This window comes from Hyperolius riggenbachi, chromosome 4 (assembly GCF_040937935.1).
Source record: "Hyperolius riggenbachi isolate aHypRig1 chromosome 4, aHypRig1.pri, whole genome shotgun sequence".
Lineage (NCBI taxonomy): Eukaryota > Metazoa > Chordata > Amphibia > Anura > Hyperoliidae > Hyperolius > Hyperolius riggenbachi.
In genome coordinates this window covers 87,593,494-87,610,571 of record NC_090649.1, presented here as the reverse complement: position 1 = coordinate 87,610,571, position 17,078 = coordinate 87,593,494, and the positions used below count along the sequence as shown (strand labels likewise).

Below are 17,078 nucleotides of genomic sequence, written 5' to 3'. Positions count from 1 at the left end.
GGGGAGAACACTGTTCCTATTTCATATATTAGGGCTGGTGCACACCAAGAGCACTTTTAAGTGCTTTTAAAAACTCCAGCGCTTTGAAAAGTGCTTGGCTGATGTATTTGAATGGGATGGTGCACATCAGAGCGATGTGATTTTCTCCCAAACGCAAACGCGGGTCCTTCAGCATTTCTTCTGATTTCTGAGTCGATTCAGCCTCAATGCTACGTATAGGCACATGCCTAGAATCTCTCTGAAAAATCACTTTAAAAAAGCGCTGAGCGTTTGCGATTACGCTAGCGATTTTAGGCGTGCACTGACCCCTAGTTGAATTACTGAAATAAATGGACTTTATTACTTACTTCGAGGTTCACCTGTAAAAACTCATTTATGCGCGTCTTTCAATGTGCATTTTTGAAAATGCACAATTCCCTGCATAATTTTCAAAAACAAAGTAAAACACACATAGGCCTCTAATTCATAAAAGGCTTTGCGGTAAAAAAAATTTGGGAGGGAAAAAAACACCTATGTATATGCATAGCCTGGGTGCGGCTAATCAAATAAAATCGAAAATTGAAAATTGCGCAAAAGGTGGATCAGCGCAACACCAGGCCGCCTCCGAATGGCCTCCATCAGAGATGCGCTGAGCCCCCCCAGGAACTACAAACGCACCTTGAACCCAAACAGAAGCTCTGCATATACACCAAAAGCATGGCTGTTAAGTGGGAGCAGCTGACCAAAAACGAATTACATTAGTACATAGCAAGGAAATGAGCAGCGCTACTTAAAAACAGTGGGAGGGACGAGTACTTAATAGGTTGCATGCAAGCTGTTAATGGAAACCAACATCCTCCTCTAGTGGTAGACAGGTCACGTGTATGCTCGGTGTGTATTCGACCCCACAAGTGGGGCTTGCACTCTTTTGCAGGTAGGCACTAGTCTGTTTTTAAGTAGCGCTGCTCATTTCCTTGCTATGTACTAATGTAATTCGTTTTTGGTCAGCTGCTCCCACTTAACAGCCATGCTTTTGGTGTATATGCAGAGCTTCTGTTTGGGTTCAAGGTGCGTTTGTAGTTCCTGGGGGGGCGCAGCGCATCTCTGATGGAGGCCATTCGGAGGCGGCCTGGTGTTGCGCTGATCCACCTTTTGCGCAATTTTCAATTTTCGATTTTATTTGATTAGCCGCACCCAGGCTATGCATATACATAGGTTAGGATTTAGTTAGTGTTAGGCCCCTCCCATGGAGGATTGACTTCTTCGCAGTGGGAGGGACGAGTACTTAATAGGTTGCATGCAAGCTGTTAATGGAAACCAACATCCTCCTCTAGTGGTAGACAGGTCACGTGTATGCTCGGTGTGTATTCGACCCCACAAGTGGGGCTTGCACTCTTTTGCAGGTAGGCACTAGTCTGTTTTTAAGTAGCGCTGCTCATTTCCTTGCTAGGCTTTCATGAAAGCCTGCAAAAGCCAGCTCTAAACGCTCCCATTCACTTGCATGGGATGGCAGTAGATCCCAAAAAACGCTGCGTCTGAAACGCCGCGTTAAACGCCACAAAAACGCCCGTCTGAACCAGCCCTAAGCTGAACTGAGTTGTTACATTAATGAGCTGGCTGATTTGTTACATTTGGCTGTTCTCCATGCAGAGACAGCATTACAATAAAAGGGGCATCCCCAACTTCCCTTTAGATGTGCATGTTTAGTTTTACTGCCTCTCCTTGCCCTGAATCTGCTCTGTGTCTGTCTATTTGTCTTTCTAAACAATATATTTAATTGCCACAGCTTAGAAGAACTTCAAGAAACTTTACACATACCAGGCTTTCTGATGTGAAATAACATCTGAAACAGCTACCCAAGAGGTTAAAAACACAGCCTGGGGTATTCATGGAAGCCTTGTTTGTTCAGATAGCTCTGCTGCTGGCTTTTTACACAGTCCTCCAGCTCCATAAGCCTGGATCGCACCCACGCCGCTGTCCTCCGCTGCCGGGTCCCGTCACTTCCGCCGGCCGACAGGCATGGGAACGCGAGTGATTGTTCGCGTTCCCAGCCTGTATATCACCCCCTATGCTGCTATTGAGGCCCCCTCCTGGCCGCAATAGCAGCATAGGGGGCGATATACAGGCTGGGAACGCAAACAATCACTCGCGTTCCCATGCCTGTCGGCCGGTGACGGACAAACCGGAAGTGATCGCCGGCGGGTCCTGGAGCGTCAGAGCGGGGCTGCGAGGGCACCGATCAGCTGCAGGGGGCTGAGGGAAGTCCCAGGTGAGTTAATCTCATTTTTTCCCCCGGCTTTAGGTTCACTTTAAGAGGGAGCAAGGCTGTGTCAGGAAACTGAAGAAAAGCATCCGTACTGATGGCTTTCACAAAGGCCATGAATGATGCAACGGAAACAGTACCAGTCGTGACCCCCGTGCCACACATGTGGACCCTCTTCACTGCAGGTGACGTGGGATTAGTTTGATCCAGGCTATCACCTCATGTCTTAATATAGCAGATATTCAGTTCCACAAAAGCTTTGCCTTCTCACGTCAACTAATGTACACACAATCACACTGCAGACGTGTAATGTGATCTGAAAGCCTATACACAATGACTACACATTGCTAATAGAAAACTTGGAGAAAGGATATAAGCTACTCAGGAGTCAGAACGCTCAAATGTTGTTATTTGAGAAATGAAGGAAAAACTACTGTCTTAAAAAAGTGATCTCATGACCAAAAGCAACTGTGGGAGGGAGTTAGTTTCAGGTTAGGTGGGTGTGGCTCTGGTTTGGGTTGTGCCATCCCACTGACTAGATGGGGGCAGACACAAGGGCTTCAATTCATCAAAGGCTATTCAATAAAAAAAAAAAAAAGAGAAAAGAAAACAAGTCAGGAAAATACCATATTTGGTATTTTAGACTTACTTTTTGCTAATTCATCGAGATTTTGTGCAGGTGTGGTAGAAGCGACAGCGATATAAAAAAACGCCCTAAAATCACTAGTGCAATGAATCCTTATGGGACAGTTCATATCAGCACGTTTTGTCTGCTTTGCGTCAGGAAGTGAAAAACTGGAATCGCTGTGCAAAAGCGCTGTACACAAAATCATAGCACGCAGGTAAGTGTCGGAAAAGGGGGCCAAATTCACTCACAAAGTCGCAAAACGCTGGCGTTTGCGATTTCGATTTTAGATGTAACAAAGCCTCAATTCACAAAAACCTGTTTGGTAAATAGAACAGTGTGGAGTTGTATCTGTTTTGTTACATGCAGTTCTCTGTGCAGTGACTGCATTACGCAGGTAAAAGGCATCCTCAACATCCCGTTAGAATGTACATGCTTGTTCTACTCCCTCTGCTCCCCCTGAATCTGTATATTAGTCTTTCTAAACATTTTATTTAATTGCCACAGTTTAACTGAATTTCCGAGAAACATTAAACATGCCATGCTTAGGTGATTTCCCCACTTGTCGCTCTGCATCTTCAAACATTAAACTAAAGGGTTAAATGTCCAAAGGGCTGCAAGGGAAACCTGTTTTGTGCGGGCTCTCTGCTCTGCTGCCTTAGGGGTAGAGAAGCTTAAAGGGAACCTTGACTGAGAAGGATATGGATTTTTCCTTTTAAAATAATACCAGTTGTCTGACTATCCTGCTGATCCTGTGTCTCTCAGGGCCCGTTTCCACTAGAGCGAATCTGCATGTGTTTCCTGCATGCAGATTCGCATAGATAGACAATACAAGTGCATGGGCCTGTTTCCACTTGTCAGAATTTCTGAGCGTTTTTCTGTGCAGAAAAAAATCTGCACGGTAGACCCCGTAGAATTCGCATACCACTATGTAATTTGCATACAATGTATTTAATAGGAAATTCGCATGAGTTTTTGTATGCGAATTTTACAGCGAATTTGCGGGCGTTTTCGCATAAAATCAATGTAAAAGCACACAGGCACTGACATGGTTAAATTTGCATACTTACTAACATGTGCGAAACCGCCCGCGAATTCGCGGTAAAATTCGCATCCACATGCGAATTTCTTTTGCGTTTTACGCGACTAATACGCACCACACAAGTGGAAACGGGCCCTAATACTTTCAGCCACAGCCCCTGAACAAGCATACAGATCGGATGCTCTGACTGAAGTCAGACTGGATTAGCTGCATGCTTGTTTCAGGTCTATGATTCAGCCATTATTGCAGCCAGAGATCAGAAGGACTGCCAGGCAACTGGCATTGTTTAACCATTTCAGCTGTGCGGACGTGAGCCTCACGTCCGCAGCGGCAGGTGCTAGACCCGCGCTAGTCACATCCCTGCAGTCTGGGGGGGTCTGCAGGCGATCCTGCGCGATCACGCTGCTGCTGCTAGCAGGGGGGATTGGCTGCAGGGGACAAAAGTCCCCTGTGCCAATCCGTACATGTACGCCGTGAATAAACACTGTTTTTGTTTAGAAACAGTGTTTATTCTGTAAATGGTGCCCGCCGCGATTTCCACGGGTTTCCGCCGCCCGATCGTTATATTTATGAATGGAAACAATGTTTCCATTTGTAACCTCCCCGCCGCCACTGGGATTGGAGGCTTCCGATTGAAGCCTACATCACTTCCCTGGTTACAATGTAGTGATACATTGTATCCCAATTTTTTTGCTCAGTAGGAACATCTTGTGGCCAAATAGTAAAACACACCTACTGACTTTGGGGAATAAAAATACATGATTATTTATGTCAAGAGGACATATAATTCATAAATAATGGGCTTAAAATTAGTGATGGATGTAAAACTGAAAAAATGCACCTCTATTTCCAAATAAAATATTGTCACCATACATTACACTAGGGGTATAATTTTAACATTGCAATAACCGGGACAAATGGCCAAATAAAATGTGTGGATTTTAATTATGGTAGCATTAATTATTTTAAACCTGTAATGGCTGAAAACTGAAAAATAATGCATTTTTACCATTTTTTTCTTATTATTCCCATTATAATGCATTTAGAATAAAATAATTTTTATCATTTACCACCCAAAGAAAGCCTAATTAGTGGCGGGAAAAAAAGGTATAGATCATTTTGCTGTGATAAGTAGTGATAAAGTTATTGGGGAATGAAAGGGAGAAGCGCTGACAGGTGAAAATTCCTCTCGCCCATAAGGTGAAAAATCCCTGCGGGCCGAAATGGTTAAAACGAAACATCCATATCCCTCTCAGTTTAGGTTCCCTTTAACCATCCCTAGAAGAGGAGCAAGGAGTAGCAGGAGACAGAGGCTGTTGCTATTGGCTCTCTGCTCCTGTCAGTCATGTCTTATCAGACAGTGAAGCTGGTTTTTGACACATCAAAGCTGCCGGTAATCATCGAACATGTTAGTGGGCTTTACGACATGCTCGGTAATTCGGTCGGTAATTTACCTCACTGGTCGGTAATTTCAGCTTGCCATTCGGTAACAGGCTTGATGAATTGACATTTTACAAAATGCTCTGTAAAATCAGCTGTTTTCAGCATTACCGAATGTGTTAATGCTTGATGAATTGAAGCCAAACTCTCTGACCAATGCCTTGACCTGAAAATGCCAAAGTGACCTATTTGCCACCAGCCAATCAAAGAATAGGGAAGGTTGGAAATGCCCATTTTCGATTCCGTGAAAATTCCGATTTCTGCCAATGTTAATTTACGATTTTCTGATCCTGTTTTTCCAATTTTTTTTGTCATTTAGTGGCATCGGACAATAAATCGGAATCTGCAGAATTCCGATTTCTGCTTTCCGATCGGAAATGCCGAATTCAGAGTGGAAAGTTTCAATTTTGCGGAATACAAATTAGCATTCCTTTTAAAGAGATTCTACATGGATAAAAAACTCCAGCCACCAAGTTTCTGCACCGAACCAGGAAACATTTGTGGCTGGAGTAGGAAATTAAGCATTTTAGGTTACCACTGCACAGTGCAGCTTTATAGCTGTTACATCACACTTGCTATTTAGCCCGCCCGTTACATAACAGATGCTAGGGCTGTGACACGACCCCAGGACACACGGCCGCGCTCCATGCCGTGCGTACGCCTGACCACGCTTCCCGCTGCATGCACCAACAGCCACCCACCCCCCTGGCCTTGTCCTCCTCCTGTCCCAAGGGCTATACATGCGCAGTAGCCAAAACGCACGGACACAGGGACAGGGGGATGACGCAGGGACACATGGGGTTTTATTACATGGGATGAAATCATCAACTTCCTGCCCTGCAAACGTAGGACCAGTTTACCATTTACGTACTCCCACTTAACCCCGCCTTTCAACCACTAGAGAATGCTCTTGGAAGCTGAAGTCTGTGTGATGCTTAAAATTGGTCAAAAAGTCTATCAGCAGTAGAGAATAAAAGCAGCCTGATCTCAAAGAACTCCAGGCTACGTTTAGCTGTTTTTTGGTGTCATAGAGAGAAAGTATACTCTCCTCTTTCACCTTATGCAGCCTTTTCACCCATTTAACTAGGTTAAACTTCTGATACGTACTTTACACTACACCTCTATGTCACAGAGAAAAAGAAAAGTCACTGGCGATGATCTTGGAACATTACGCGAGCTCTAGCAGACAAACACACAGTGACATGCACATGGCACTCTTCCATACTCCCCACCAATCAGCATGGAAAAGCATTGTGCATTATGAATGGTACCTTCTGTCGCAGGGAACAGGCTATCGCCCTCACTCTTTGTTTCAGCTAATTTCCCTGTTCTCAGGAGCACCTCAGCAAAGCTTTCCTGAGACCTCTGCTGGTATGCAGTGTACACAGCTTCACTCTGGAAGACAGAAACAAGCAGAAGAGAGGAGGAATGTTAGGCTATGTCCAGGAACAACTCCAACATATTCCTTTCATGCTGGCCAATGAGAGGAACAGGGATTCACATACACGTAAACCCAATTATCCCTGATTAATAACAGACTTCATTTGGCATGCACTTTGTGAACACAACACTGAGTTTTTCAAGCCTAGGCCATAGTACAAATTCTGCCACAGAATAGACCTGGAGTTTGTCCACTTGTTAAAGTGAACCAGAGACGAAGCAACCTCATGTATTTTACCATATATATCAGTGGGAACATTAGAGAAAACACCTACCCTGATCTCTGTTTTATTCTTCACTGCTCAGCCTGCTTGTTATCAGCCCTGATAAAGTCCCAGACTCAGCATTCAGTCTGGCTTTGCTCAGGAATTGGCCTTGTGACGCCACGTCCGCTGCCTCAACCCCTCCCTCCCTAATGTTCAATGTATCCCCCCGGTGCCCAGTGCACTATAGACCACCTGTCCATGCCTGCCACTGTCTCCGGGCACCATCCTTTGTCCATACACACACCCCACGTGGTTGCCGGCATACTTATGGGAGCGTGTGTGACATCACACAGTCGCCCATGTTACTCCGGCAACTTAATGGGGCGTGTATGGACCAGGGACTGCGTCCGGAGCCAGCGGTGGAACCGAACAGGTAATATATAGTGCACTGGGCACTGGTGGGCACATTGAACATTAGATGGGAGAGCATCGGAAGTTTTGTGGCATTCGTCCCTCGTCCCGATATTGCTTGCTGTTACCAACGTGCACCAGATCAAGCAAGTGGCCCAATATCTGGCAACATGTCCAACCGATTCATGTGGCCAATTTTGGCCCCAAATTGGTCACATCGTCAATCAGCCATGCACTAGGCGGGACTGATATTCATTATAATAATCAAATCAGATGGTCGTTCAGCTGCCAAGTCCTCTGATGTAGCCCTTTAATGCAGGGCTGTGGAGTCGGTACAAAAATCTTCCGACTCCAACGCCTCGGTTTATGAAACCACGACTCCGACTCCAACTCCCCAAAATGGCTCAGACTCCGACTCCTTGACTCGGAATCCTTAGTATAATACTTCACAGGGCTGTGGATTTTGTACAAAAACCATCTGACTCCGACTCCTCAGTTTATGAAATCAACGACTCCAACTCCGACTCCGGGTGCCCAAAATTGCCCCGACTCCAACTCCTCGACTCAGACGCCCTGCTTTAATGTACAGCAGAGAAAGTTGAATAACAGAGTTCTTCATTCCGAGGAGCTCTGCTCTGCCCATCGTACAGGAAAATACATTCTGCAATAGCAGCACATTGCAGAGAAACGTTCCGCATTCTCTCCAACCTTTTAAACAGGTGCACACAAGATAAATATCAGCCCCATTCAGTTAACAAGAAGTTTAATTAATTAATCCTTAAGACCCACTTCAAGGCATTTAATTACGTTATCTAAATCAAGAGCGATAAAGGATTTTCCCTTACTTGGTGCCTTAGATTTTATACTTACTTCAGCAATAAAGGGATTGACAATTAAAGACTCATAAAAAGGATGGCAGCCCTGATTAACTCCCGCTGCGCTGGATCCCTTGGCATCCTTTGGCATACCACTGAGCTCCTGCGCCTAAAGAGGAAATAAGAGAGGGAAAAACGAAGGGTTTGGAGGGTTAGCTTGTAAAGTAACATACATCAGCTGTCTATACACCTTGCAAGGTTTTTAAAGAGTCTCATATTTTTATTTTCAGTCATATAAGTTTCTTTTAGAACATTGCATCATTCTCTAATATTTGCAGTTTACACACTACTCAGCACTTTAAATGATTTTACAGAGCAGGCCAGTGAACTATTGACCTGTCCTCTGCAGAGAAGAAGAAGATACAGTGACTGACCATTGAGATAACAAGCTTCAGAAGACAGAGCTCTCTGCGACTTTGAAAGTCATGGAGCTCAATGGCTCTTTTGCACAGGTAACAACTGGAGTTTCTTAACTCTTCCTGTACTGGAAAAATATTAGACTTACTAGTCTTATTAGTCTCTGCTCCTAATGTTTTATTTCTTAGCCTTACTACACAATCAATTCATTATATCATATTTTTTTTTTTTGCGCCTCAGTGTCCGAACCAGAATCCTTGTCTAATTATACTTAATCCACCAAAGTTCATCAATGATTAAGATCTAAACGATTTATCTACTGTAAGATATGTCAATCTGCAGACTCTTGTAAGCAAAGGTTGCCATACACCATTAGATTGACCGTCAGATAGATTCCTCTCTGATCGAAAACTGATCAGAGAGGGATCAATTGCCTGCCCACACACTGTACTCAGCATGAAAACGATTGAAAAGCAGTGGCGCCGCCTCCACCTGCCTCGCCGCCCAGGTCTTTCCCCATCTGTGCTGCAACCAACCGGCAGCACAGCTCTCACCTATCCCGCTGGTGCGTATCCTCTCAGGTCTGGTGGTTTACTTCATGACGCAGATCTCCTCCTCCCTGTTCTCTTCCTGGTCATGTGACACAAGCTGAAGTGCAAACACTAGAGCTCTGGTGTGTATGCTGCCGGCATGCATGCTGCAGGAGCTCTAGTGTTTGAACATCAGCTTTTAATGTGACACGGAAAAGAACAGGGAAACGGAGCGGAGGAGACCCGTGGCATGAAGTAAACCACCGGACACGAGAGAACACGATGGACAGGTAAGAGCACTGCCGTTACTCTATATTGGTTGCCGCCAAATCTAACATCACTAGGAAATCACTCCCGACACCCCAATCAAGCAAAATTTTCCAGCTTGCACGATCAACCAAATCGATCGATTTTGGACTGAAACCGATTGGGCAACTTTGCGTGGTCAAATTTGCAGGATGTCGACAGGGAAAATCGCCTAGTGTATGGCCAGCTTTATATTGAAAAATAAATTGCACAATCAGATTGAATGGCTCCTTTCACACTACGTCGGTTGCGTTGCAGAGTAATTCTTCACTGTCTATACAAATCCTGTTCACACTTCTGTGTTGTAGCTGATCGTGTTATTCAAACTCACTGCATGCAGGCTTTGCATCAAAGTGTATGCAGTGGCGTAGCTAAGGAGCTGAGGGCCCCGATGCAAGTTTTACAATGGGGCCCCCCAAGCACTCTATACATAACAATTGATACGGCGCACCAAAACCTGCCAATTGCAACTACAGTGTCAGAGGTGCAAGAAGGGGATGGGGAGCAGTTTGTTAATGATCACTACTATTCAAAGTATCTATAGAAGTGATTATTATGAGCACAGGACCAATAGAGAGCTAATACTGCAGTTGAGGGAGCTACGCCCCTATGTGTATGGTATAATGCATGCAGTGTCCATTTCAGTGCACACACATTGTGACGCGTGTGTTATGCAATGACCCCAGCGTGAACCCAGCCTAAGCGATTGGTGATAAGTGACATCCAAAAAAGTGTCCAAATCTCCGTGGGTGGATTCGGAGCTAAATCACTGAGTTTCCTGTCCAAAAGTACCGAAAGGCCACATCGTTTTTCCTATTTCCATTTCCCATTGATTAACTATGTGCAAACTAATTACTGCTAATCACCTTGCTTTTCTTGCTAATTACACTCACGCACAAACTAAGTATCTTCATAATTACTATGTACATAATTCATTGGCAGGATATGGAAGAAGGGGGGGATTTAAATACATTCTATACAGGAAACTCAAGGGGAACGGTGGGGGGATTTGAACTCTAAACGCGAACACAATTTTGACGTGAACACTAATAGCGAGCATCAGGAAGAACTGGTTTTGATATTTTTTAAAGTGAACCCAAAGTGAAAATAAACTGATGAGATAAACAATTGCATTTATCCTCCTACTCCTAAAAATGACTTTTTTTTTAGATGTCCCATGGTTTTATATTTAACCACTTGAGGACCAGAGTTTTATACCCCCTAGTAACTAGGCCATTTTTTAAAATTCGGCACTTCACAACCTTAAAGAGAGCCTGAGGTTGTTTAAAAAAAAAAAAAAAAAAAAAAAAAAAAAAAGAGAGAGAGCCTGAGGTGGGCTCATATAATTGAAAAAAAAACTAGGCTACCTGACCCACGGCACTCTCCGCTGCTCCTGTGGGCCACACTGGCCCACTTCACTTTCGTGACGATGGAAAGAGAGAGATCTCATCTCTCCCAGCGCACAGGGTGGTGGGGGAGTGGCAGGGGGTGTGGCCAGGGAGAGAGAGCTGCCGTTGGAAAGCCTGCAGAAATGCCCCTAGTCGGCATTTGAGCAGGAAATCCGTCTCCTCCCATTACCCTCAAAGAGAGTGACAAATATTGCAGAGCACGGCGGTGGGGGGTGGGGGGAGGGAACAGACAGCGGCAGGGGGGATGGGTCAGAGAGGCATATCATGAGGCAGAGAACATGGCATTGTGTCCCATCTGACCCCCTCCAGTTCTCTTTAACTGTTTATTGCTCATAAAACTTAGCTTCCAAATTAATTTTACCCCGTTTTCCACTCACAAACAGAGATTGTAGTTGGAGCTATTTGATTGCTGTTGATTTTTTTTTTTGTTTTTTACCTACATTTAATACTTACATTTTATAAAAAAAAAAAAAAAAAAGAAAACACTATTACATTTACAGATTAAATTAACAGATAAGTTAATTGGCTTCCCCTTAATTGGCCCTAGACTAAAGCAGCCCATACACTCAGCCGATTTTCTGGCCGACCGATCGATCCCGATCGATCGGTTGCAAATCGGTTGGCCAATCGACCGATCGACGGCCGATTTCGATCGATTTCGATGGATTTCCATCGAACTTGCAGGGTGGAAAATTTAGGTCGATCTGATGAGATTGCTTATCAGTTTGCATTGGCCTTAATGGAAATCTGATGGCAAAAAAATGCCATCAGATCGAATTTCAATAGATTTCAAACTGAAATCTATTGGAATTCTATCCTGGTAAAAAATGTTCTAAATTCGCTATCAAACGGGGCACGAGGCAAGGCTGTCCACTTTCTCCCTTGCTTTTCATTTTAGCTTTGGAACCTTTTGCATGTTATCTACGAAATAATACCGACATTAAAGGTATAGACTGCGCTGGCCTATCCCACAAACTTCTTATGTTTGCAGACGACACCTTACTCTTTTTAACACAGCCCCACATCTCAATCCCAAATGCCCTTTTAGCCTTCGCCCGCTTTGCCCGAATATCTGGTTTACAAATCAACGTTGAAAAATCGAAGGCCCTGGGTATTTCCCTTTCCGCCCCAGATCTTAACCGATTGAAGGAATCCTGCCCCTTTCAATGGGTCCAATCCCTACCCTATTTGGGAGTTACTCTCACCCCTAACTACGCCTCCCTTTTTGCGGCTAATTACCCCCCGTTATTAAAGTCACTGTCAGGTCTGACAGATAGATGGTCTCATTCCCCCCTATCATGGTTAGGAAAGATTAATGCCATTAAAATGTCTTTTCTGCCCAAGCTCCTTTATTACTTCCGTACTCTCCCAGTCCAAGTCCCCAGCCACTATTTACGCATATTCCAGAACAGAATTATGGGATTTATATGGGGTCGCAAATGCCCTAGAGTTCGTAAAACAACTCTTTTTGCTCACAAATTCGACGGAGGTCTAGGGGTTCCACAGATCACGTCATATTATCGGGCAGCAACTATAGCCCATCTTACTCGACTGCTCCAAACACAAGATACCCCCCTCTAGGTCTTCCTAGAAATACCGAACAGTGCTCCTTTGCTCCCTAGTACCCTCTTATGGCTCCCCCCGAAAGCAAGACCCCCTTCACTTAGCCCTCCCATGACCCATTGCCTCCAGGTGTGGGACTCTATTCGCTATTCAGCGAACCTTCAGTCTCCATTCTTACCATTGCTTCCAATGGTCAATAATCCCCTGTTCCCACAAGGCTGTAACGACCCAGCAGCATTCTCATGGTGGAGCTCGAAAGGCCTCTCTAACGTCACAAACTTCCTTACATCCAGGGGTATTCTTTCCTGGGCAGAGATACAAGAGAAATTTCAGGCCCCTCCCAGAGAACTCTTTCATTACCTACAAATAAGACATTGGGTTAAATCACTTATTCAGGACAAAGAACCCCCATACACTAACGCCCTACGAAAATATCTGTCTCCATCGCCCTAACACCAAAGGATTAATCTCTACAATATATGGCCTTTTAACCCGCCCATCTCCACATATAAGACATCTTTACACCTCCAGGTGGGAAGCCGACCTTAACAGCCCTAAAGATAGAGAGGACTGGCTGGATATCTGGAGCAGAGTCTCCAGCTGCTCCTGTAACCTACATATAGTTGAAGCCGCCTATAAGATTATGACCCGTTGGTATCTAGTCCCTGCACGCATAGCCAAAGTATTTCCATCTGCAAACCCATATTGCTTCCGAGGCTGTAGAGTACCTGGTGACATGTTACACACTTGGTGGACCTGTCCACGACTCACACGTTTCTGGTGCCAGGTATACAAGTTACTTTCCTCCCTCTTTCGTCAGCCTATAGCTAGAGATCCTTGGCAAGCTTTATTACATGGGAAAATAGGATCCCTTACTTCAACGCAAAATAAACTAGCCTCAGTAGTACTCTCTGCAGCTACCATGACAATTGCGCGAAATTGGAAAAAGCCCTCGGTCTCCATTACCGAAGTAAAATCCAGAATTAACTCAATCATGGTCAGCGAGAAGCTAACCAGTATCCTTAGAGATACCCACAAGAAGTTTGAGAGAATTTGGGATCCCTGGATCCGTCTAGAACATCCAAGTCTGGAATCTTCTTTCATCACAAGGCTGTGAGGTGGACCTTCCCCCTTGTCTTCTCTTCCTCTTTCATTTTCTTTGCTTTCTCTCTCCCTCTTCTTACACAGATGACCCCCAGATGAAGCTAATTGATATAACCTTTCCTGTCCTGCTTGTCGATCGCTGGACGACAGGCACCCAGGATTGTACTTGCATGGCCCGCTACTTACCTGGGCCCTCCCCATCCCTTTTGATTCTCTTTAGCAAGCTCCAGATAGCTGGACTATGTCCTCTGAGGGCTCTTTGAAGTTTCCTGATAGTAGTGTTTATATTTTAATGATACAAATGACTATCTAGTTGTACTACTGATCATTACTCCCTTCCCCCCTGTTATGTAATGTTTACATGATGAGCATACCTGTTCAAGATATTCCTTTTATTCCCTCTGTGCTGATATGTTATTTACTGTTTGAATTGTTTAAAACTTTAAAATTTCAATAAAACCTTTGAAAACAAAAAATGTTCTAAAAACGCATCAGATAGATCATCAGATGCATTTCTTATCTATCTGCTGCCAATCTGACGAGTGTATGGGCACCTTAAGGCTACATACACACTTGAGATAAAAGTATTTGGAAAATGAAAGATCACAGACCAATTTTACCCCCTTCCATGTAGTATGAGAGCCATACCTACACAGTCTATTCTATTGAGCTGAACTCCTCATCAGATAGAAATCTTAGCAAGATGGTGCACACACAGATGCCCATATACATTCAAAAGATCAGTATCTGCAAAAGATCTGTTCCTGAGAAAGATCCGTTCTTGCAAAATTGCATTCATAGTCTAGGATATCTGCAGATCCTCAAACCTTGTTTAACAGACATTCATCTGCAGATCAGATCCACCAGGATGGATCTTCAGATCTGCAGATGATTGTCAGTTCTGCAGATGAAGTCTGTTAAACAAGGTGTGTATGATGATCTGCAGATCTCAGACTATGAATGCATTTTGCAGGAGCAGATTTTTGCAGGAACAGATCTTTTGCAGATACTGATCTGTTGTATGTGTACAGCATCTTTGTGTTCAGCATCTCGCAAAGATTTTTATCTGATGGGGAGTTCGGCTCAATAGAATAGACTGTGTAGGTATGGCTCTCATACTACATGGAAGGGGGTAAGATTGGTCTGTGATCCTTCATTTTCCAAAGACTTATCTCAAGTGTGTATGTAGCCTAAGATGTATACACTACAAGATACATATATAGGCACATGCCTAAAGCCGCATCTACACGCGTAGATGCGGCAGCGATGTTCCTTATCAATCGAGCCGCTGATGCGGCTCGATTGATAAGATCCGACAGGACGGATCTCCCCACCGCCGATTCCCTGCTCGCTCCCTGCGAGGGGACAATGGCAGGGAATCGAGCGGAAGATAAGCGGCACCGGCGGGGACGAGCGGGGAATCGAATCCAGCGCACGCGTGGCGAGCAGGGATGTGGCGGGGACGCGGAAGAGGCGATCTGGCGGCTAATCGAGCCGCCGGATAGGAGCCTCATCTACCCGTGTAGATGAGGCTTAAGGTAAGGATTAGATTGTGAGCCCTCCGCTCTCCGCCGCCGTCCCGGGCTCCCCACACGGTGCAGAGGCCGACCCCGAGGTCGACCTTACTGCGCTTGCGCGAACTGCCGCTGTCAATCAAGCAATCTGCATAAGGTGGTCGCAGAGAGGTTAAACATTTACAAAGTGGATTGGAGGTGTTATTGTCTCTGTTCAATGCCACAGTGCTAAAATATGTGAAATATTGACCTTTTTCTAGAAGTTGTATTCTGCCAGCAAAACTTGTATGGCTGTAACTTGCTTATCAGTGAGGTTTACTATATTCCCGACAAGGTACTGACAAGACAGAAGCTGTCATTTGCATGTCTGAAAATTAACTTTCAGGCAGCAAAAAAAAAAAAAAAAAAAAAGATAACCAGGCTGTTTATCAATGTGTTTTACACTGTACATACACATTTATCTCATAATTTAATATGTTGCCTCGGGTATACTTTAAACAAAACTCCCCTTTAAGCAACAAGTGCAGTAGAAGAAATATATGTTGATAAAAAATAGCTTTCCAGCTGACCATAAGATGCACCTAGGTTTAGAGAACAGGTGAAGGGGCCTCTTGTGGATTATGCCCCCTTTGTACCCCATGCCCCTTTTTACCTCTTGTGTTTCCCTGTGTCCCCCATGTGTCTGCCTCTGTCCTCGTTGTGTCTTACTCTATGTCCCTTTGTGTCCCTTTGTGTCCCCCTGTATCCTCCGTTCGTCCCTGTGTGCTCCTCTGCATGGGCACAGTACAGGGCATCCCCGAAATTGTGGAGGGTTGGAGGTTTGTATTGGCAGGCGCAGTGTCGGACTGGGACACTGGGGGCCCACCAGAAAAATTTCAACCTGGGGCCCACACATCCCATGATTACGGTGAAAAAAGGGCATGACCATGCACCAGAAGTTGGGTGTGGTCATGATGTATTATGGACAGGGCCAAATGTACATGATCTTAGCAGCATTGTAATTCAGAGACACTTCTGCCCAGCAAAACTTTGCATAGAGTCCCCTCCTTCAATATAAAGTAATGTCCTAGTTACCATACATATGACATTGATTCGATTGTAAACTCCTCTGGGGACAGTCAGTGACATGACTATGTGCTCTGTACAGTGCTGCAGAAGATGTCAGTGCTATGTAAATACATCATAATAATAATAATAATATGGTAGGACATTAGACGATGAGTATGGTAGGATCAGAGTGTGAGCTCCTCTTAGGACAGTCAGTGACATGACTATGTACTCTGTAAAGTGCTGCAGAAGATGGCAGTGCTATATAAGTACATAATACAAATATAGCACACCAGTCCGACCCTGGGCAGGCGTTCACAAGTCAGGAACTCCCTGCATTTGGACTATAAGACGCAGTGACTTTTCTTTACCCCTTTTGGGGGAGAAAAGGTGAGCCTTATAGTCCAAAAATACAGTAGTTGCAGATGAGAGGAATCATCTCAATTGAAACCTATGCCTCATTTCCAGGTCCATGACACCCCCCCCCCCCCCCCCCCCCCCCCAAAAAAAAAAAAAAAAAACTGGAAATCTTTTCAATATGCTCAATAAACATTAAGCCTCTGCTCTGTACTCCAAAGGGCACATACAGCACACAACCACTAACCAATGAGACTTAAGAAAGCAATGCTATACTAATCTGTTTTGTGCCAAGAGTCATTTATCTGAGATTCCTCCCTGATGTCAGATGAGCTTAGGCTCCACAGTTACACTCTGCCAGCGTCTGGGAACAAGTGTGAATTGAAAGAGAAAATGATGGAAGAGTTGATATTTCAAGGGAAAGACGCCTGATCCTTCTTTATTTAACAACCCTACTTACAGATCTAAAAGAAGCTAAAAAGTGCAACTTTAGTGGACACAGCAGTGGTGCGTCTAGGATAATCAATCATGCTGACTGCTGTATTCAGCACAGTAATTCTGAGCTCTACCTGTACTCTGGGCTACAAAATGAGAGCCCAAGTTCTTTTCT

General features: G+C 44.6%; 1 protein-coding gene across 2 annotated transcripts in view; it reads right to left on the bottom strand.

Annotated features, from left to right (window-relative positions):
- The window catches only part of NBAS (NBAS subunit of NRZ tethering complex), a 916,216-nt gene that overhangs the window by 420,089 nt on the left and 479,049 nt on the right, over positions 1-17,078 (bottom strand). For both annotated transcript variants that reach the window (XM_068280281.1, XM_068280282.1), the window contains exons 37-38: positions 8,277-8,390; positions 6,621-6,744 (exon numbers count right to left, since the gene is read on the bottom strand). In XM_068280281.1, the coding sequence (XP_068136382.1) occupies positions 6,621-6,744; positions 8,277-8,390 (238 nt within the window). The remainder of the gene's footprint in view (positions 1-6,620; positions 6,745-8,276; positions 8,391-17,078) is intronic.